General features: G+C 61.4%; 1 protein-coding gene across 1 annotated transcript in view; it reads left to right on the forward strand.

Moving 5' to 3' along the window:
* Positions 1-22,600, forward strand: part of KCNQ1 (potassium voltage-gated channel subfamily Q member 1) — a 349,058-nt gene that overhangs the window by 47,501 nt on the left and 278,957 nt on the right. The window contains exon 2 of the mRNA XM_079928195.1: positions 7,429-7,519. Coding sequence (XP_079784321.1) covers positions 7,429-7,519 — 91 coding nt within the window. The remainder of the gene's footprint in view (positions 1-7,428; positions 7,520-22,600) is intronic.

Below are 22,600 nucleotides of genomic sequence, written 5' to 3' on the forward strand. Positions count from 1 at the left end.
TAGCTTGGGAGGGGCTGGTGGGATTTGCATTTTCCCAGGATTGCCCCAGCCGCCCAGTGGACGTTGAAAGACTGGGGCAGGGAGACCAGTGGGGTGTGGGCTGAAGATTCCGGTGCAGTCCTGGTGGCCCCCCGGTGGTGGTGGCCCCCAGGCAGTGGAGGCCTGGCCTTTAGGGAGGTGCTGTGTGCACAGGCACAACGTGAGGGCCCAGCCGGAGCACAAGGTGTGAGGTCCTGTGTCTCCGGGGTCCCTAGCCCAGTTCACTTTCAGAAGAAGTGTCAGCTGAAACCCCACAAGGCTGTGGAAGGCCTCCGTCTAGCTACGGGTCTCACATCGCCCGAGTGAACCTCATAAAAGAACGAGACTCGGTGCCTCTGAACAAGCCCCGTGGAAGGTTCAGAGTTGGTCGGGGGGAGGCTGGGTGGGGGGCGACCCCTGGAAGCCCTGGTCAGGAGGCCTGGCCTGGACCCTGCCGGGCACGAGGTGGGGAGACGGGGTGCGGGGGCTGCTGTGGTCCTGGGTGAGAAGTGCGGGGGTCCCTGGGGCGCTGAGCCTCACCTGGGCCGGGTCGACTCCCACTCCGGCTCCTTTCGCTCCGTGGCGTGATGTCGTTTGGATGGTGCAGTGCCGAGTGGTGACCTCGGAGGGACATGGCTGCGTCCTAATCCCTGGAGCCTGTGACCTTATTTGGAAAGAGGGTCTTTGCAGACATAGTGACAAGGTGAGCAGGAAACTCTAAACCTATCTTGGACTGTTTTAAAAATCGTGACACTAACATGTGTTTTACCAGATACCTGATGCTGATTTTTGAAAACTCACTGAAGATTCACTAATGGATACCATCACCCTAAGCAGTTTATTGGTTTATTAAAACGCTCTATATGTCATAGAGGCTGAATGACGGCCCCCAAAGATGTCAGGCCCCCTGGAACTTGCGAACGTGACCTTACGTAGAAAAAGCGTCTTGGCAAGGGTGATGTTAAGGGTCTTGAGAGGGGGGGATGATCCTGGATACCCGGGGGGAAGGGGGCCCAAATCCAGTGACAGGCATCCTCATAAGAGACACACAGAAGAAACAGACATGGAGGAGGTGGCCCCATGACGATGGAGCAGAGACTGAGGGATGCGGCCACGAGCCCAGGATGCCTGGGGCCCCCAGAAGCTGGAAGAGGTCCAGTCCCGCCATTCCCCACCACCCCCCGCCTGCCCAGGACAGAGCCCCCGCACCCTGTGGTTCAGGCTTGGATGTGGCGTTCCCTCTTGGAGAACCCTGGCCCTTGGCAATGGGGTCCCCTGCCCAAGGGGGAGGCTCAGTCCTTGCCTTGAAGTTGGAGCTGGGCAGGGGGCCCCAGGGCTGGCCGGCCTGGGCTCACTGGCCCTGTGGCCCTGGGCGTGTACCTGCTGTCCCAGAGCCTTGGGGTCCCCTTGCTTCTTGCTGTTCAATCCAGGGCCCTCTCAGGGCTGGACAGAGTGGGCGGGAGGGGCAGCCCCACAGCCTGGAACCGGGACCCGCCTCGCTGTGGCCTTGGTCTCCTTGTGGGAGGTGATACGACACCTTCTACACGGGGTGTGGTGGGGAGCTTGTGCGTAGCACCCAGCACCTGGGCCTGAGGTGTGAGCTGCCACGTGCCCGGCCCAGCCCCACCCAGAGCAGTGCTGCGCGTGGGCTGGACCAGCGGGGCGCGGGGTCTTGGCATCCTGTTGGGCAGTGTTGCCCCCAACCCCGGGGACAGCCCTGGTGGGACCAGAGGTTGCCTCCCCCCTGGGGGTCCAGTGCCACGGGGGATACGTCCAGGCGCTGGCTCACCAGCCCTGGGGCCCGAGCGGGGCTACCTGTCCTCTGTTTGTTCGGAGGTGTTTATTATCTTTCAGGGTGACTTTTGTACAAAGAGGAGCCCCTCCGATACGGCTGGGGTTTGAACGTCAGCAGCTAATCTGTTAAATCACGCGTTCGGAGTTCGGCCGGGAGCTTTAGGCCACTGGACAAGCCCTCTGTCTGTTATCGCCCGAAGGTCCAGGCAGAGTGGGCGGGTTTTTGAACCTCGCTCAGCCTCATTTATAGCCTTTGTCAAACACCGACAGCCATCCAGGGCTTGTGTATAGAAGTCATTTACTTAGTTTCCTTTTTTTTTTAAACTTAAAAAAAATTGTGTTAAGATACATGTAACAAAATTTACCCTGTAACCATTTCTAAGCGCACAGCTCAGTGGCACTAAGCGCAGTCACATTGCTGTGCAGCCGTCACTCCGTTCATCCCCAGAACTTCATCTTCCCAAACTGACACACTCTGTCCCCATTAAACACTCACTTCCCATCCCCTTCCCCAGCCCCTGGCCCCCAGCATCCTATTTTCTGTGTCTGTGGATTTGATGACTCTCAAAGGCACCTCGTAGGGGCAGAATCGTGCTGGACCGACAGAGCTTTTCAAAGTACGTAATTTTTATACATTGAATAATTTGAGCACACAGGTAACGGCACATCTTCCGTTCTCTGATTCGTCCCAGCGCCGCATTTCAGTGTCCCGGAATCTCAGCTCAGAGCCCGGGGAGCCCGAAGGCTGAGGTCTTTCGCGTCTGGGTTCTGAGGGCGCCTTGAACAGGCCACAGGCCCTTTGCACGTGAAGTGTGTGCTTCTTGTTCACATTTTCAACGTCACTGGGAAACATCCCGGTGTTGAAAGAGGCTTCCCTGTGGGCTGGAGAGACCGTCACGGTTAGACTCACGTAGGTTCCCTGAGGGTCCGGCCCACGCCCTGCCTCTGCGGGGCGCCGGCCTGGGTGAGCCCGCCAGTCCCAGGTACTGGGGGTCCCAGCCCATTGCGGGGGTTGAAGGGGGTGCAGTCTACAGCCCGCCTCCTGCGCCTGGAGCGCCCTCCCGCTGAGCTGCGGCCCGCGGCCCTGGCACGGCTCCTGCATTCTTCTGTGTTTCCAGGGCACCTGCTGCCACAGATCCTGAAATGATGTCCGATAACGTTCCGGACGTCCCTCGGGGCGGGGGCTGGCGGCCGCAGTGCCCGGGGCGGGTCAGCCGTCAGGGCACAAGCAGGCCATTGTCCTCGGGCCGGAGCTGCCTCCCCCTGGCTGTAGCCACCTCCCTCGGGCACGCACATGCCCTCCTGGGAAGTTGGATCTAGCAGCACTGGGGGCCGAAGGGGCTTCTTCTCCCCCGCAGCCCTGCTCCCCACGCCCCATCCAAAGAACAGGGTGGTTTCCTTCTTTCCCTGGACCTCTGTCTCCCAGCTCCTGGGGTCTGTGGCTGCCTGGTTTTGGGGCCTTGGGAGGTGAGCTGGAATGGACAGGTGGTGGCCAGCCCCGCAGAGGCAGGAGGGGGGTGTCAGGTGCCTCTGGCTGCTGCGGGCCCCCGAAGGGCAGGGACCCTATCTTGGCATCGCTGAGGCTCCGGGCCCCACGCAGGACAGGTTGGAGGGGACAAGAATCGCCTTTGTTAAGGGATTCTTTCTGAAACTAGCACGACGTGTGCGAATAGTTGAAGAGCTGTTTAGCCTTCAGAATGCAGCAAGGCTGAGACTAGCAAAGTGTGGAGAGATCGTGAACGCCAAACCCCCTGATCTCTAGGGAAAGCCGTCTCCAGCCGGGTCCCCGGGGAGGAGCTCCCGGGCAGGGGCCCCGCGCTCTGACCCAGAGCCTCAGCCTCTGGGCGCACAGAGCGGGGGGTCTCCGTGCACCTCTGAGCGGAGCTCGGGGTGAGGGCACCCGCCCTGCTGTCACCCTCCATGCCGGCCTGTCCACAGCCCCAGGCAGGGCTGCTCTGGCCAGAACCTTCCTCCTTGGCAAGGCTCAGTCACCCTTCCCCCGGCCCCCTGAGCACAGCCAGACACAGGGCAGCGAGTACAAGAGGTCTCCCGGCAGCCGTGGTACCTGCAGCCCGTTCAGGACGCTCCCCAGGCCTCGCCCGGGGTCTCTGTGCCCCGGCCTGGCACGCGCTTCTAACACGCCCTCGCTCTGCTTTCTGTCCGGGGTCATCCTAACAGCGACAGCGAACGGCCGGTTGCCACCCTGGCAGCAAGAGTCATACAGGGACAGGCCTTGTAGCCGGGTGACGGCGGCCTCCTAGGCCCAGGGCACGGCCAAGCCGCCGCCTGGCAGCACGTGCAGCGCCCACCACGATGCGCCGCTTTGGGCTCCGTCTGCTTCGTCTGCCTTGGGAGACAGGGGACGGCAGGGAATTCAGGACTTTTCGAGCACATCCTGGCCGTGGAGGCTGGCGAGCGCTGGGCAGTGGGGCCCAAAGACCTGGGTCCAGGCCTGGCCCGGGCCGGCCCCCTCCCCTCCCGGCCCTCACCTTCCTGGCTGCGGGTCGCCGCAGGCTTGGGGACAGTGGTGCGGGGCACAGGGCACGTGACTCAGAGCTGAGGCCGGTTTTATTGACGTGGGGACTGCGGGTCAGCCCTGATGTTGGTGTCCTGACCTTTGGATCTGAGTGTGAGTGTGTGTGGAAAAGGGGGCTTCGCAGGTGTGGCTAAGAGAAGGATCTGGATCTGGGGGATTGTCCTGGATCACCTGGCAGACCCTGGGTGTCATCGCAAATGTCCCTCGGGGCGGGGGTGGTCAGAGAGAGATGAGACCACGTGTGTCGTGCTCCCCGCCCCCACCCCCGGGCCTTGGCCTCGTGACCTCCGTGGTTTGACCACGCGAGGTTCATTCACCCTTGGGAAGCGTGGAGCCCGAGCCCCTGTTTCCCTGTACGTAGCATCTGTGGCATCTGTCCCCGGACGGCTTCCTGTGGCCCGACGGAGAGTGGTTGAAGTACCCCCACGGGCCGTGGGCGGGCGGGTTCTGCCCATCTTCTCAGGAGGAGAGGGCACGAGGTGGGACACTGGGCCCAGCCTTGGGCAGCCACAGGACTGACCCCTGAGTCCCTGCCCGATGTCCACTGGCCTGAGAGGCAGTGGCCGCGGGCCGTGGCTCCGGCTGTGTCGATGGGGGAACTGAGGCCCGGAAGCAGCAGTGTGGCTTCTTTGTGCGGCTGCCTCCACACCCAGGGGGCCTGGGGGCAGGGGTGGGGTGGGGTGGGCACCTCCCTCCTTGGGGGACCTCACCTGCCCTGGTTTCTCTCGGCTGAGCCGGGCAGCGAGGCCCTGGGACTCACGGGGCTTCGGGGTGTGGGCCGGGGGCAAGTGAGCTCTGTGCCTGAGGGACAGTCGGGCCAGCCAGGCACTCGCTCTGCCAGCCAGGGTTCGCTTGTGTCCCCCTGAGATCGAAAGCTTCCTGAGGTGGGGGCCCAGGGTCTCAGTCACCACACAAGGGATGCCCTCAGGTCCCAGCAGGGAGGCACGGCTACATCTGTTAAAGGGCTTCCCTGGGGGCTGGGCGGGCCTGGACGCCCTTCTGAGCTGGCAGGCGAGTCTGCAGTCGGGCGGAGTGGGTGGTGGGCGTGCAGGGTCCTGGGGGTGGCACCGGGTGTGGCGGCCTTGGGCCCTGGGGCGCTGGCGTCTCCCGTCCCGGGAGGCCCCAGGCCAAACGAGGGCTGCGGCTCCCGGGGTCCTGCTGGGAGCCGCTGCGGGACTCGGGGCTGCGTTCAGACTGTGCTTCGGGTCCAGCGTCCTGGCGGGGGCTGGTGTGAGCCAGGCTGTACCCCGAAGAGAGGAGGGCGGGGCGCAGAGGAAGGGCCAGCATGGGAGGGACGGAGGAGGGAGCTGGGACTCGATGGAGGTGCACCTGAGCAGGTGCGGACTGAGTACCTGCTGTGCGCCAGACCCCGTCCCCCGGCGTGGGGTGTGGCGGGGGTGGCACCCCACAGCCCTCCTCTGGGGGCTCGTGGTCTTGGGGGTGGACGGCGCAGAAGGGGACAAACAGGCCCCAGGCCCGGCGGTGATATGTGAGCATGAAGGACACAGGTGGAGGCACGTGGGGGTGAGCGTTGGGTCCCGTTTGCGGGTGAGGGTGCGGAGCTTGCAGGCGGGGCACTGGCAGGTGCAAAGGCCCCGAGGCAGGTGGGGGGCGGGGCATGCTGGGAAGGAGCTGGGGTCAGGGTCACTGTGGTGTCATGTGGGGGTGATGTTGAGGGCTCAGTCAGTGGCCGGGCAGGGTGGACTCTGGGGCCCAGGGTGGAGGCAAGCACTGTGGTCAGGACAAGAGACAAGGCTGACGAAGGGGCAGGGTGCAGAGGGGTGGCTGGGACCCGGCTCTGTGGGTCCAGCTGACCCAGCCTGTGTGAGGCACCAGGAGAGAGGTGGAGACGAGAGCTGTTAGAGGGAACCCCGAGAGCTGCGGGAGAGCAGCCGGGTCTTGGGGGGGGCTCCCCAGGCAGGGAGGAGCATCTGGGCGGCCCGGGTCCTGTCTCCTCCAGGAAATGTGGGGTGTGGTCTGTGTCGGGCAGCCTGTTCTCAGCGGACTCTGAGGGGCCGGGAGGGAAGGTGGGCTGGAGTGGGGAGGAGTGGGGCAGTGGGGGGATGCAGTGGGCTTCCTAGTGGGCACAGGCCAGGCGTGTGGGGATGGGGGGTGAAAGCAACTGCAGACAGCAGGATCTCGGTGGGGAGAGGGCCAGGGCTCCGTGGCGTGGGCCCAGAGAGCTGTCTCCACATCTGCAGCCCCGGGGCCACGCGAGGACCCACCTGGAGAGAGTGCTTGGAGCTCCCGCTAGAGTCGTCCTCTTCCCAGGCAGGAGGAGGGCTGGGGGCTCGGCCTGGTCTCATCCAGGGACGTGGAGGGAAGGGCCCGAGGGTCTGCCTTCAGGAAGCCTTACTGGTTCGGGTGTGGTCAGAGCAGCCCGGCTGTGCAGGGATGGGGTGGGAGGGGCTGAGCCTGGGGGCTGGCCCCGGGGGCAGGGGCTGCCGCCTTCCCTTTGTTCAGCTCGTGGGCTCCACCTCTGGCCTCCCCACACCCCCACCCCCGGGATGGGGAGGGGGAGGCAGGCGTCAGAGCAACCTCCCGCCTGGGAGCCCAGGCTCTGGTGGCGCCCCGTTAGCGGCTGCAGGAGACGCCCGCTCCTGGCGCCTGTGCTGCAGCCCCTGAGCTGGTGTTGGGCGCGCTGCCCTGGTTGTCCGGACGGCCACAGAGCCCTGCGGCCACCACCCCTACGTGCAGGTGCAGGTGCAGGACGTTCCCCTCCCCCGAAGGAGGCCCCTCTGGCCCCGGAGGTCACCAAGCTGCTCTCTGCTCTGTGGATTTCCGTCCTGGACACCTTAGAGACAGGTGGTGGGCAGGGGCTGGTTCCCGGCTTGGGGTCCCAAGGCCCATCCCACCGTAGCCTGGGTCAGAGCTCATCCCTTCGAGGCCGGGTGACGTCACGTGCCTTTGGCTGTGCCACACTTGGTGCACTGTTGACGGTCGGCGGTCAGGGTTGGCGGCCCTTGGAACCCTCAGACCCGGGGAGGGCAGGGCCTGCTCCCCGGGCCTGGGCCGCGTCTGAGCGGGGAGGGGGGGGCATCCTGGCACGGGCGCTGACTGCGTGTCCTCCTGTCCCGCAGCTTCCTCATTGTTCTGGTCTGCCTCATCTTCAGCGTGCTGTCCACCATCGAGCAGTATGTCGCCCTGGCCACGGGGACCCTCTTCTGGATGGTACGTAGCTGCGTGAGGGGCCCTGCGCTCTCATCCCCCAGGCGTGTGGACCAGGGGGTGAAGCCAGCTGCTCCTGGCCTCTCCCACCCACAAAACACCCCTCTGCCGGAGCCCCCCTGCTGGCTGGCTCTACAGGCTCGCCCTGATACTGGGGGACTAGAGGTGTGGGGACGCCCTACCCTGGCACCCTCACCTGCCAGGATGTGGCCGTCGGGCTGAGAAGGCCAAAGAATGGGAGGACCCCGGGGCCTGGTGGTCTGGGAGAGCTTCCTGGAGGAGGGGGCTTCTGAGCTGGGCCAGGAAGGAAGGACAGGAGGACGCGGGCACAAGGAGCCGGGGTTGTGGTCTGCTCGGCCTGCGCCGTGGCCCCGGGTCTGGCTGGTACTCGGACCCTGCAGGTGTCTCAGCCCCTGCCCCAGCCTCTGGCCAGGTTGCCTCCAGCCCTGGCCAACTGATGGCTGCAAGCTTGGGTCCCCAAGTCCTCGTAACGTGGCCTTGAGGCCGTGCCTGTTTTATTTGCATGCCGTCGGCTCCACTTTCCCTTTGATGTTTCTGGATTTGGGGTCACAGGAGTTTCCCCCTCTCAGGGTATAGAGAAACAGCCACAGCTGCCTCAAGCACTCGTCCGGGTTAGTCGTGTGGTTTTAAGCGGTTGACGGCAGTGGGCACATCCCGGCGTGAAGGTCAGATTCGCTCTCGCTCTGTCCCTCTCGTCTGCCCCCTCCCAGCACCACTTACTCCAAAGTGTGTCTTTGCTCCCCAGTTTGAGGAGCCATTTTTGTTGTGAACCAGATGTCCAGATGCCAGCGGCTCTGCTCTGGGGTCTCCCTGTTCTGTCCACGGCTGCTTGTCCGTGCCTCTCTCCCACAGCCACGCTGCTTTGCTGATGTCTGCACTCAAATCTGTTTTAACAAGTGGTTAATATCCGTGCCCGGCTCTTCTCTTTCAGGGGCAATTCTTTCCTGTTTGTTTGTTCTCCCCAGTGACCTTCACAATCAGCTTGTCTGCCTCCCAGAAAAAATCCGATGGTGTTTGATGAATGCATCTGGGGAGACCGACATCTCTCTGGGGTGGGGTCTTTCTGTCCATGGTCAAGCCGTGTCTGTTCTACCCAGGAGGCTTTTATGGTTTCGTGATGTGGCTTTTAGACCGTCGTTGTTATTATTTTTAATGTAATAGACCGTCGTTGTTATTATGTTTAATATGATAATGGTGGTTGTTAGTTGCCGTCTCAGATGGGAGCTTCTCTTCCATTACGTTTCCTGGAGGCTATTTTGGTGTCTTGGAAAAGCCTTTGCTCCTGTCGCTTGTACAGCCTGTGACGGCCTCTGTTTTGTTATTGTGTGCGGGAGTTTCTCCTCTGGTCCTTTAGAGTTTTCTGACTTTGGAATTCCGCTGCCTGGTTTGGTCTAGCGTGCTGTTCAGGTGTGGAGACTGGCATCTGTCAGTCACTCCGCTTACCGGGCCAGGGGTGAGGGGGCTCCCTGTGCTTCCTCTGAAGGAATGTGCCCTCCCGGGCAGAGAGGTGGGGGGGGCAGTCCTTCAAGTCCAATGAGAGGACATGATTCTAAAGTGATGGTGTTGACTTTCGGGTGTCTTTCCTGCCTCTGTGGAGGTGTCGGCGGATGTCCGTGCTTTCCCGGGATAACTGTCCCGGCATTTTGTTTCTACTGTCCTGTTGGGTTATACTTTCTCATATAAAGGTAGGGACTTGTTTGAAAAGTAGGACGGCCGCCATCCCAGCAAGACGGAGGGCCTTCTGGGGTCATGGAGCCTCCCCCGCTCGCCTGGTCCTGAGGACCTATGGAGGTAACCCGGGTGCCAAACAGGTCCGTGCCAAGGCCCCAGAGGCCGCAGCTCCTTGCAGAAGTGCCCTCGGGCAGTATGACGGTTACTCTTGGCCTGCAGAGAGATGTCCCCAAACCCCTGCTCTGGGCAGGCCCTGGGGCAGGCCAGGGGTCATCTCCCTCTGGGTGAGCCGGAGGTGCTTCTCTCTGCTGTGAGCATCCCGGGTGCCCTGGCCGGCCGTGTGTCTGCTTCCCAGGCTGGGGACTGTCCTTCCCTCTGGCCGGCCTCCTTCCCACCTCCCAGACTGCAGGGGAGGAGCTGTGGGGGGCAGGGAGAGAGTGGAGAAAGTTGGGGGGTGTCTCTGGCGTTTTGGGTTATCACAGGGTGATTTGAGCCCCTGCCCAGACCGCACAAAGCACATCTGCTCTGCGAGTTGCTCCCGGGGTCTCCTCGCGGCCAAGGTAACTGAGGTTCAAGAGGCAGTGGCTGGAAGGGGCCAGGAAGACCTTGCCGGGCTGGGCCCAGATTCCAAGGCTGCCGTTCTACCAAATGTAAGTGCTGGTGGTGCTGGGCCCAGGGGCCTGGTTGGCCGCCCGCCCCCTGTAGGTCTCCTGGGGCCATAACTAAGTCCACAGCCCGGGCGGCTTAAACGACAGGATGTATTATCTCCTGGTCCTGGAGGCTGGAATCCCAGACCCAGGTGTGGGCAGGGCTGGTTCCTCCTGAGGCCTCTCTCCTCGGCGTGTAGACGGCCGTCTTCTCCCTGCGTCCTCACGGGGTCGTCCCTCTGTGTGTGTCTGTGTCCTGACCTCCTCTTCTCATAAGGACCCCAGTCCTGTGGGGTTAGGGTCACCCTAGTGACCTCATTTTACCTTCCTCACCTCTTTGAAGGCCCAGCTCCAAATACAGTCACATCCTGAGGACTTGGGGGTTAGGGCTTCCGCATAGGGATTTGCGGGGGACACAGTTCAGCCCATAAGGCCCCCTGAGTGACTGGGGTCAGTTCCTCCTCTGCTGGGAGATTTACTCTTAGGTTTTTAGATGTAAAGCATCCCAGGGACCGCCCCTGTGTGCACCCTGCCGCCCCGGGCCCTGCATCAGCCCCGAGGGTCCTGAGTCCAGGTGCCAAATCCTTGGGCATCTCATGCAGGGCCTCTGGGTGCAGCTGGGATGGGCCGGGTGAAGCCCGCATAGACTCTCGGCCCGGGAATCGCCACTGAAACCAGACCCTTGGTGGGGGGGTCACCCCAGGACCGCCCTGGGGGTGGGGGCAGACCCTGGCGGCCTCGGGCCTCCCCTGGTCCGGCCTCCACTCTCCCCTTGGCCTGGCCGGGAGCACCTCCCTCCCCAGTCAGTGCTCTCACGTTCAGACAGGTCTCCTCGCAGGTTTCGTGGTGCCGTCCCGGCCCCCAAGTCCCGGCAGGCCCCTGCCCGGCAGCCCCCCCCCCCCGCCCGCCCGCCCGCTCCCTGCTGAGCACCGACCTCCACCCTCAGTCCCGGCATTTGTGAGGCCCGCGTGCCACCTGGTGGCCGTTCTCTGCAGTGCGGGCACCGTTCCCCTGCTGAAGATGGGGGCTCGGCCCAAGCTGGGGGTGCGGTCCTAACCCCTCGCTCTCTGGGGCCCGGGATGCGTGTGCCAGCGGTCATCCCGGAGCTCCCCTGCTCCAAGCAGAGGGCCCCCCGCTCTGGTCGCATCTCCCGTCCCACCCCTTTGAGGGGAGAGACCCTGTGCCGCCTCCCTCGTCCACCCCCGTTCTCTCACATCAGCACCTTGCGCGCTGCCACCCTCGCGTCCCCCCGGGAGTCCTCTCCACACAGCAGCCATTGGTTGCGGGGGCGACTCCCCAGAACAAAACTCCGATCGTTCTAGAAGCTCCCGGTGGCTTTCAGGATCGGCTGGGCCTCTCAGGCCCCCAAGTGCTGCTCGCCCGGCACCGCCCGCATGTCTGTCCCCCCCCCCCCCGCCCCCGCTGCTCCCCTCCGCTCTGATGCACTGTTTGCTGACCCTTGGACACTCCCGGCCGCCTCGGGGCCCTTGCACGTGCTCCGCTCGGCATGTCACAGGACCGGCTTCTCCTCCCGTCAGGCCTCGACTTGGCCGTCACTGCTTCAGTACCCCCTCCCTAACCGCCTTCTGCGCGGTCCCCGTCCCTCCTGCAGCACACCCCGCTCCTGCCCCAGCGGTCTGGGTGTGACAGGGGTCTGCGGGAGGGAGGGGGGAGTCACAGGGTCTGTCTCCTTGCTCTGTTCCCCACCCCTGAAGGCAGGGCCCCAGGGGCTGCGACCCCTCCGCAGGCCCAGAGTGGTGCTTCCGGGGTTTGGATACCCCTCCTTCGACCCACGTGCCCAGAGCGGCCCCGGGGGGCACCGCAAGCTGTGTGCAGTCCTGGGCCTCGGTTTCCCCACCTGCAGAACGGAGGGCTTGAGCAGCATGGCCTCAGACCTAACCTTTTGATGGCCTTGCAAGGTTTCCAGGGGTTTCCTAACTCACTGGCCTGTGGAGACAGATCCTTTGCGGTGGGTTTAAGCTGGCCGTATCCAGCTGCCACTGGAGTCATGGCCATGGCGGGTGTGGGGCGTCTGCGATACTGGGAGGAATGAGGCCGCCCCGGGCCCAGCCTCCGGGGTAGATGTGAGTTATGTCCGGGGTGGGGACGGGAAGGAGGTAAGAGGTGAAGAGGGACTGGGGGAGGGGGGTGGGGGGGTTGTCTGCGGGGATGCTGAGGGCTTCCTGGAGGAGGAGCTGCCCTGAGAGGGGAAGGAGGAGGTAAGCGGGTGCTGGGGGGTCGTGGGGACGGGCAGGGACCCTCCTGCAGCGGGCAGCCTCAGGTGGGCCGGGCAGGCGCAGCGCCCCAGAGCTCTCGGTGGAGGTGGCAGCCTGCGGGGTGGGGACGGGGGTAGCCCCCAGGCGGAGGGAGACCGGGTTTGGGGAGGGGGCCGCGGGGGCGGGTGTTTGCAGGCGGCCCAGGGCGGGGCCGCGGGACACCAGGTGGCGCTGTTGTCCGCGGATCGCGGGCACCGCTGGCCCCGGCCCAGAGCTCCGAGCGGAGCCAGACCGCAGCCGGGAGCCCAGGAGGGGCCGAGCGTGGGCTCCACACAGGATTCCGAGAGCAGCACGATGCTTAAATGGTGGAGAAAAAGTCATTCAAAGCTGTGTTTTCCCAGAGAGCCCATATTTCTTCCTTTCTTTTCATGCGCTCGCTTTTATGGGGCCAGAGAGCTGTTATCTCAGCTCTGTGTGAGGGAGCCCCAGGGCGGCCTCCGAGGGATTAAGCGTTCTGCTGAACCAGGGAGATTTGGGGGGCCTGAAAAAGCCATTTTGGGTGGAATCTCATCTCTGCTGCAGGGTCTGTCCCGGGGCCGTGAATGGGCCCGTTTGAGATCTGAGCCTTGTTTGTGGTTTCCCGGGGAAAAGGGCCACTGCCAGGGCTGCAGGGCCGGCTCCCAACATGGTTCCTGAATTCACAGGAAGCCCTGGGTGTGTGTGTGTGTGTGCGCGTACGTGTGTGTGCCTGCCTGTGTGCACGTGTGTCTGTGCATGTAGGCGTGCGGTGTGCGTGTGTGTCTGCTCGTGCACATCGCCGTGTGCACGCACGTGTGTGTGCGTGGGTCCGTGCGTGTGTGCTCTGTGCCCGTGTTTCTGTGCGCACGCGCGCCTGTGGACGAGTTCTGGGTCTGGGTGGCTCTTCTGTGTCTCCCCCTGTCCTGCTGCTGTGGCAGAAACACTCCCCTCCCCGCTCTCTGGAATAAGAGACCCAGGCTGGGCCCAGGTGAGGGGCTGGTTTTTGTCTCTGAAATCGAGGGTTTTTTTTTTTTGTTTTTTTTTCCTTCCTTTTTCAAATCCCACACAAAGAGAGAGGCACTCAAAAGCACAACACAGACACCGCGTATTCCATGCCTTCTGGTGGGGAACATACCAGGGAATTGTCCTGCGATGCTGCGGTTAAAAACCCCGTGAGCCGCGGCCCGGAGGCCTAGGGGATGAGGTCATTGCTGCGGCTTCCTCCCCGGCCCAGGCCCCTCGGCGGTGACCCAGCCCTCCCGCCGCTGGATCACCCACCCCGGGGCTCCGGCTCCCCCAGCATGGAGCGAGACTCTCCTGTCCCTTGGGCCTCAGTTTCCCAGATGCAAAACCAGGCTCCATGGGACTCTCTGGGCCCCCTTGGGCCCCTCTGCGGGCCTCACTTTTCTCAGGAACGCAGTCTAGGCTCTGTCCTCAGAACCCCCCCCGCAGCCCCCCGGCGGCCCCAGCTCACACTCAGCTCGGGCCTCTGCAGGCCCGCGTGTTCCCAGCTTCTGCTCTCTACACCCTTCACGTGCCAATAAAGACGACCACGCTAAGTCAGGGCCAGCGGCCCCCCTGGGGAGCCTGCTGCGTGCACGCCCTCTGCTCTGTCCTTCACTCACACGGAGGGGATGAGACTCACAGAGCTTAAGTCACTCCTACCCAATGTCAGGGCACCAGCGGGTGGCCCAGATTTTTCATTAAGAAACCCCAAGGTCTTGTTTTCTCCAAGGCCGGCTCCTCCTTGGAGTGCTCTTCTCCAGCCGTCTCCTCTCTGCTTGGTGAACTCCTACACATCCCACAAAGCCCCGCTCCTGTACATTTGCTTCTGGGATGCCTTCCTGCTCGCCCAGTGACATCACTGGCTTCGTCCTCCAGTGCTCTGGGAAGATGTCATCTCCCCCACTGCGGGGCCTTGAGCTCCTTGGTCTCTGTCCCCAGCACACAGGAGCTGCCCAGTGAGGAGTGGTTCCCACTGCCTGGGCCTTGTCTGTTGCTCTGCCTCAGAATGTAGTCCACCCTTTCCCTGCACCCTGGTAGGGGTGTCCTCACCTGCGTTTGTTCAGCCAGCAAGTGTTTCTCGTGCACCCACTAACATGCCAGGGTCTGTGTGCAAATAGCAGGGATTCTCGGGGGCAGGACACGGGCTTCATGTCTGCGTCCCCAGGGCGCTCCCCGTGGGCCCTGTGTAAGAGGGGGGCAGCGCCGAAGCGTGGGGAGGGACTGACACCCTGCCTCCGGGAGCCGGAAGGCGGTGGCGGTGCCCTTCTGCGAGCACACGTGTGTGTGCGTGTGGACACGCATGTCCCACCAGGCCAGGGTTGGGCCTTGGCCTGGCTCAGGTGTCCCACTTGTCCCTCTATAGGGCGGGGGTCTTGGCTGCCTCATGGGCAGCGACTTCCCGTGGGCACAGCAGAGCCTCTTGGGTTTGGGGCAGAAACACTGAAAGCTAAGGGACAGCCCCGCACCGCAGTCTGCATTCCAGATATTTCTGCCCAGCGGAGCTGGCTGAAGTGTCCCGGGGTCTGACCGTGCAGCCTGGGGGTGTGGAGCGGCCCGCGGCTCCAGGCCACAGGGGCCCCCTCGCTCGTGCCTCTGAGGCCCTGCCCGGTGCCGACCCAGGGAGACGAGATAGAGGGACACTGGCCTCGGGGACGGGGGAGGGGGCGAGCTGGGGGTCGGGGTCCGGGCTGCTCCTCGGGCAGGTGAGGAAGGGCCCCACCCTGGACGGTGCGTGTCTGGGGAGAGGCAGACTGCTGTGTCCGCCCCGTGCCAGGTGGGGTGGGCAAGACCCAGGCAGCGCCTGCACCCCCGGGTCTGGGTCACCCCCGATGTCCCCATGTGAGTCCGTGAACAGAAGCTTAAGGGCCGCCTAGCAGGATTGGAAGCTGCTGCCCTCAGGGCTCTCGGCTAATTCTCTAGAGCCCCTTTGCCACTGGGTGGGGACCCCTGAGAGCGAGAACCCCGACCCCCGGGATTCTGTGGACATCGGCCTGAGCCCCCCCTAAAGCCCCCTACGCCAGGGGCCCGGCGCCTCTGCTCCCTGTGACGGGCCCCTCACTTCCTCTTGTGTCTCCAGGGCATTTCTCCGCCACCGCCCCCATCCACACTCGAGTGTCATTGCTTCTCCCAGCGCCTGTGGCCTTTTTTCCTCATTGTGTGTGTGGTTGTGGGCTTTTGGCTTCCTCGGCCTGGAGTGGCCTGGACCCTCCCTTTGGGGTCTCCCTCCTGGGCTTGCAGGGCCTAGTGCCACTGTCCCTACCTTATAAGGGGGACGGTCCCCCAGCCCCAAGGGCATCTGAGCAGGAAGAGGCCGAGGGCTCGAGGCTCGCGGGGCCCCCTCTGGGGCCCAGGGTGGTGGCTCGGGCTGTCCCCACCCCCGGGGCCATCGTTTGTGCCCGCCAGAGTCCCCGTCCCCAGGGCTGGCTGCGTTCCTGGCCCGGGGGCAGCTGCTCCTGAGGGGACAGCTGACATTCCTTCTTGCGGGGTCTGCGAGAGCCGTGAAAACGGGAACCCTCGGCTGTAACCGGAACCTTCCGCGGGCTCACGGGCCCTGTGGGTGGAGAGGTCCTAGGGCAACTTGCGCTCGCTAACAAAGGCGCCCTCTGTGAAGCCCACGCTCCGTCCCGGGCCAGGACTGTCCTGTCCATCAAGTCGATTCAGAACCAGGGGAGGGGGGCCTGGGCAGGAGGTGGAGGAAACTGCAAAGTGTTTGAAACTTTCCCGAAAAACACGTAACCCGATCCCGCACGAGTGGCCTGAATCAGGTCACGCCCTGGGGCCGCTGGGCAGTTTTACGCCCTGAGCTGTGCAGGGGAGGACAGGGCCCCACCTGGGGTTGAGGGAGGGGGCGGGGGCGAGGGGGGCACGGGGACGTCCACCTGCAGCCCCTGGTCCCCCCGGAAGCAGGGCACCTCCTCCAGATCACTTCCCCCGGGCCCCCAGAGTTTCCTCCCGAAGGAAAGCAGGGCGGTGGGGCGGGTGCTCTCGGGTCCCGGGGAGACTCTGCGAGGTCAAGTGGAGGCCCTGGGGCCCGAGACCAGCCAGGGCCCGGCCTGCAGGGCTCCCCCCGCCCCCGGCTGTGTGAACCACCGGGTCTGGGTCTGTTTGTTTCTACAGTGTTTCCTGTTTTCAGGCTGTAAAGCTCTGTGCTGTGAGGTGGGTGCCGGCGTCTTAGCTGCCTTCCGGGGTGTCTTTGCCGGGAGCCTACTGAGAGCCCCTGGCCGGCACCCCGTCCGCCCTGGGCTCTGGGAGCGTCTCCTAGGCTCCCCCCTTGGGGAAGCCCGTCCCTCTGGGTCCAGGGGCCCCGGGAGGGAGGAACGACCATCCTGCTGGTGGAGGCTGCTGGGCCGGCCTCCGCTCCCTCGGGCAGAAGGAGATGGGGGAGCCCACGGCCTCGCCTGGCACCCGCGATGCGTGTGCGTGCGTATTTGTGTGTCCGTGTGTGTGCGTGTGTTTGCGTGGTCTCCAAGGCTTTCTCTCCAAAGCGGCCAGGTGTCTGGGTGGTCTCATCCTGCAGCTCTCCCCACTGTACCCCCCTCTTTTCTTCACCCTTTTCCGAGGTTGTGGAGACTCAGCTCCAGGCTGGTAACCAGAGTCAGTCGGAGCTGCCCCCGGTTGGGGTGCAGGGGGCTGGGGACCAGCGGGGGCGTCGGGGTCTGGTCAGACGGGGAGCTTGGCCTCCCGTGTCGGCAGGAGGGCCTTTCGGGCCAGGCGTCCCTCTTGCCGGTCTGGAAGGCGTCAACCGTCCAGGAAGGGGGTCTTCACCTGCACCCAGGCCGCCCATCGGCCGCCCCCCGGGCGGAGGGTCCCGCGCGGCGCTCTGCCCCCCCGCGGTGTGGGTCTGGCCCGGGCGGAGATGGGGGGACTGCTCCGTGTTTTCCGTCCCGCCTCGCCCGCCAGAACGTGAGGGTCCGGGACCAAAGTCGGACGTTGGGGTGCGGGCGCCTGCTGCGGCCCGCGGGCCCCTCCACTGGGGATTTGGCGGGATTAGAGTGTGCCGTCCTCGGGACAGGTGTTTCCTTTATGCTCTGCCCGGGGGCTGCAGAGAAGCGCGTCTTTAAGTGCCACATTCAGTGGGGTCTCCGGCTTGGGGTAGCTGGAGGGCCGGGTTTTGTCAGGGCTTGTTTTTACATCTGACCCTGACCAGCTGGAGTGCCTTGTTTTAAGCGCGGGGTAACAGCTGACATAACATAACGGGGATCAGGCTGAACAGGCAGCCGTGTCGCCGGGCGCGGGCGGGGGCCTGGCACCGGCGCTCCACGTGGGGGCCGCCCTGGGGAAGTCGTCAGGGATAATGGGATGAGCCCGGCGGGGCCTCGTGGCCGTGGGGTGCACGGCGCGGTGGGGTCTGCCAGCTGTCACCCCCGGGCGGGGGCTGGGGGCTTGCAGGTGCCAGAATGATCGCCCCAGGAGCCTGCATTCAGATGGGCTATAATCGTGTTCTCTGCTTCCCCAGGTCAGGGAGAATGGGAACCAGAGGCCCCGGCTGTGCGCCCATTGAAGTGTGCCATTGTGCGACTTCCCGGGCGGGGGGCGGGGGCTGGGGCAGCCCTGCGGGTCGGGGGGCCGCTGCCCGTGCACCTTGCCCCCCCCCCGCCCCCGACCCCTGACCCACTAAACGGACCTCAGAGCCGGGGTCGGGGGCGGGAGCGGCTGCTCTTTGCGCATTTTCCGCCTCCCAGCTACGTGTGGGTCAGGCACCGGGTGGGGGAGTGGAAGGCGGAGCTGTGGAGGCCCCTGGGGCGGGCGGCCGCTGGCAGCCCTCTCCTGTGACCGGGCAGGAGATGCCCCCGACCGGGGCCAGTCCCATGTGCCCAGTGGGCTGCCTGTCAGCTCCTTCTGGGCCCCTGGGCGGCAGCCCCAGCTGGGCTCAGGAGGCCTTGATGACGCCCGTGAGCGCAGAGGGGGCCCAGGGAACCCCTCAGGCCTCCGCAGGGTCGTGGGAATCAGGGGCCACGCTCCCCTGCTCACACACGTGGGTCTGCAGGCGCCGATCCGCCAGGGCCTCTGGCTGCCCCGGAAGGCGAGTCCGGGCCTCAGGCCTTGACAGTTTCACTTCCCCTTGGCTGGCGGCTGCGAGACAGACACCCCCGGCCCAAAGCTCGGGGCAGGCGTGTCACGTTTGCGTTTCCAGGTGGACCCAGCCACCCTGGGCTGAGAGAATTTCCCTGTGCGGAGCAGACGCCCAAGCCGGGGCTGCTGCGAGCTGGTGGTGCCAATTTCCCAGCTTGAAGGATCTGGTCGGTAAAAACATACCTGGTCCAGCCGGACACTGGCAGAGAGGCAGGCGTGCACAGGGATGCACATGCACGCCCAGACACGCACGTGTGGACGCGCTCACGTGGCGTGCACTCAGGCACATCCACGTGTCTGCGCGCACACGTGCACACAGGCACGCTCGGCTGGAGCTTCGCCGGCAGGGAGCGGGACGCCCTCGGGGCCGCGTTCCATTTGCACATTTAATCCAGAAACTGTCAGCACGGGAAGCCTGGACGGGAACAAAATGTCAAGTGTGTGCTGAGAGGTGCAGCCTGCCCCCTTTCCTGGCGGGCGATGGTCTGGTCAGTTTCCGAGCGTGATGGGCTGAGGATAATTTGTGCGTTCGGAACACAGTGCAGTGGGGAGACCTGGGTGGGAGGGGGGGCGGGCAGCGTCTTTATTTCATCTTCAGTTTCTCGAGCTGGGCCTGTGTCTTCTCCCCGACCGACCGTTCTCTGAGCCCGGCCAGGAGGGTCGGAGACGGGGGCCGCGGTCCTCGGCGGTGGGGATTGGGCTGGGTCCGTGTGTGTTCATTTCTCAGCGTTGCCGACTCTGCGAGGTCCCTGGACCCAGCTGCAGAAGACTGAACGTGACCGCAGAGCCCTGGTGACCTCACCGTTTCCAGGGTGCTGGGCAGCGGGGCTCAGCCCCTGCTGTTGGGGTCCCCTGAACTTTCCCCAAGCGTCCCCCTTTTGCTTAAGGGCTCTGTCTTCATTTCAGGGTCAAGGTGATTTTCTTTTAAATGAGGACATCTGTTAGACCACTTAGTAGCTCTGGGACGTTGGGAAGATGCTCTCTCGTCCCGGGGAGTTTGTAAGAATTCCTGGTTTCTCCCCAGTGTTTGGAGAGCCAAGCATGTCATAAGCTCCGTCACTGGTCGCTGTGTGAACGGGCAGCTGGAGGCCTCTGCACCCCACCTTGAGAACGGGGGGCAGTGGGGCAGCAGGCCCCGGGCTCCAGGCTTCTCCCCCTGTCTGCTTCAGGGTAGGCCTGCCGTTGGCGGTGGCTCTCCAAGGCCCCAGAGCCAGGATGCGCACACACAGGCCCCCAGGCCAGGCCTCACCAGAGAAACTCCAGGTGGCGGTGGTCCAGATCCCCCCGAGACCGCCTGGTGGGCCGCACGCATTCCCGACCCTCTCCGGACCTCAGCCTAGAACCCCGGCGCTGTGGGTAGCTCACGTGCCTGGGGCTGTGGTCTGGGCACGGACGGCGTGCAGGTTCTCAGTCCAGAGCTGAGGGCCTTGAGGGCCAAAGGGACGGTGGTGGACAAGTGGCCTCTTCCTCCTGGCAGGGTTGGGGTGGGGGTGCTGGGGAAGTAAATGGGAAGGCCGTCAGTGCCCACCAAAGGCGCCTTAGTTGGGAACCAGTGACCTCAGTTAGGAGTCTGTTAGCAGCACCTGGTCCCTCTGCACCTGAAACGCAAGGGGGAGCAGCAGACAGACAGACAGACAGGCTCAGGTTTGCCACGATGGCCGGATCTGCACAGACGTGGTAGCGTCTGGGTTACGTACTCTGTTCACGTGAGCCAAAGCCAGCTTTCAATTGTGGTATAATCGACGTGTGATAGACGGCCATACTTAAAGCGCACAGTCGGACACCATGAGACCGTTACCCCCAGAGGTGTCCTCGGGGCCTTGGGATCCCTCCTGCCGCCCCTCCCCGCTCAGGAGGCAGCCACCGCCCTGCCCGTCAGCAGAGACTGGTCTGTCCTTTCCAGGGTCCTCTGGTCAGTGGATCACAGACGCGTGCGTGCTCCTGTCCGGTGCCGCACGTTGTTCTTCTGAGGTTCATCCAGGTGGTTGCGTGTGTCCAGGGGCCATTCTTTTCGTCGCTGACTTGTGTTCTGCTGTGTGGACGGACCACAGTCTGTTATCCATTCACATGGTGGCGGGCATTTGGGTCGTTTCCCGTCTTGAGCTGTTGTGTGTCCATTTGTGTTCAAGTCTTTGTAAGGACTTGTATTTCCTCTTTTTTAAAAAATATATTTTATTGAAGTGTAGTTGGCTTACATTGTGTTAATTTCTGCTGTACAGCAAAGTGGCTCAGTTATGCGTATATAGACATTCTTTTTCGTATTCTTTTCCATGATGGTTTATCACGGGGTATTGAATACAGCGCCCTGGGCTATACGGTAGGACCTCGTTGTTAGGACTTGTATTTCTTTTTTCTTAGGTAAATACCTAGGGGTAGGATGGCTGGATATATGGTAGGTGTTTATTTAATCGCTTAAGGAACTGGCAAACTGTTTTCCGAAGTGGTCACACCACTTATAAGTCCCGCCAGCCGTGTGAGAGTTTCAGTCCCTGCAGTCCTCACCTGCGCTCGATGGGGTTGGTCTCTTCCATTCTAGTCAATCTGATAAGGTGGGGGAGTGCTGTCTCCTTGTGGTTTAATTTTCATTTTCAAATGACTAATGATGTTGAGGATCTTTTCATGGTTTATTGGCCTCTGTGTGACTTCTTTGGTGAAGTGTCTTTCAGACCTTTGGTTCATTTAAAAATGGATCTGTTTGTCTTATTTCCTGGGTTGTGAAAGTTCTTTATATATTCTAGATACAAGGGTATATGTTTTACAAATATTTTCCGCCCCAGTCTATGGCTTTCCTTTTCCTTTATTTAGTGTCTTTTAAAAACTAAAAGATCTCAATTTTAATGAAGTCAAATTCATTGCTTTTTCGTTTTTTATGTGTTTCATGCTTTCAATGTCATATTTAGGAAATCTTTACCAAACACATGATTACTAAGGTTTTCTTCTGTGTTTTCTTCTGGTGGTTTTAGTTTCAGTGCTTACATTTAGGTCCGTGAGTTACCTTTTGTCTACCATGTAAATTGTGGGTTGAAGTTCTTAATTTTTATAATTTATTTTTATTGAAGTATAGTTGATTTACAAAGTTGTGTTAATTTCTGCTGTACAGAAGAGTAATTCAGTTATACATATATATACATTCTTTTTCATATTCTTTTTCCATTATGGTTTATCCCAGGGTATTGAATAGAGTTCCCTGTGCTCTACAGTAGGACCTTGTTGTTTATCCATCCTATATATAATAGTTTGCATCTGCTAATCCCAAGTTTGCAATCCATCCCTCCCCCACCCGCCTCCCCCATGGCAACCACAAGTCTGGTTTCTATGTCTGTGAGTCTGTTTCTGTTTCGTAGATAAGTTCATTTGTGTCATATTTTAGATTCCATATATAAGCGATATCATATGATATTTTCTCTGTCTGACTTACTTCACTTAGTATGATAATCTCTAGGTCCATCCATGTTGCTACGAATGGTGTTATTTCACTTGAAGTTCTTAATTTTTTTATGTGAGTGTCCAGTTGTTCCAGTGCCGTACACTGAAAAGAGTATTCCTTACCCAGGGAGTCACCTTGGCACCCTTTTAAAAACTCAGTTTACCGTAAAAGCGTGGGCCTCTTTTTGGCGATGCATTTCTGATGCATTGACCTTTTAGTCCGTCTTTATGCCGATACCACATTGCCTCGATTACTACAGCTCTGTAAAAGCCTTAAGATAAGGAAAATCATCCACCTTTGCTCTTCTCTTTCAAGCTGTGTTGGCTATTCCAGGTCCTTTGTACTTCCATATAAATTTTAGAAGCTGCTTGTCAATTTTTACAAAGAAGCCTGGTGAGATTCTGCTTGGGACTGCGTTGAACCTCAAGATGCACTGGGGGAGAATCAATCTCTTACCGATATCAGATCTTCTGACCCACGAACATTGTACATCTCTCCATGTATGTAGATCTTTAATTTCTGTCAGAGATGTTTTGTGCTTTTCAGTGAAAGGCCTGGTACCTCTTTTGTCAGATACCAGGTTTTTCGTATTTTCTTATGCTATTGTCAGTGGTGTTTATATGTCTTTTATATTGATACCTCTGTAACTCAATTTTTAGTTCTAGTAGATTTTTTGTGTGGATTCCATTGATTTTTTTTTTTTTTTTACATTGATCATCATGTCTGCAAATAAAGACAATTTTACCTCTTCCTTTTCGATCTGGACGCCTATTTTTTTTCTTGCGTGATTGCACTGGCTAGCCCCTCCAGTACAATGTTTAATAGAGATGGGAAGAGTGAACATCCTTGCCTTCTTCTCAGTCCTTCCCAGAAGTACGTTTAGTTTCTCACTATCAAGTGTGATGTTACTAGGTTTCTGTAGATGTCCTTTATTAGACTGAGGAATTCTCCTTCTAATACTAATGCTAAGAGTTGTTTATTTTAACATAAATGGATGTTGGAATTT

Source organism: Stenella coeruleoalba, assembly GCF_951394435.1.
Source record: "Stenella coeruleoalba genome assembly, chromosome: 8".
Lineage (NCBI taxonomy): Eukaryota > Metazoa > Chordata > Mammalia > Artiodactyla > Delphinidae > Stenella > Stenella coeruleoalba.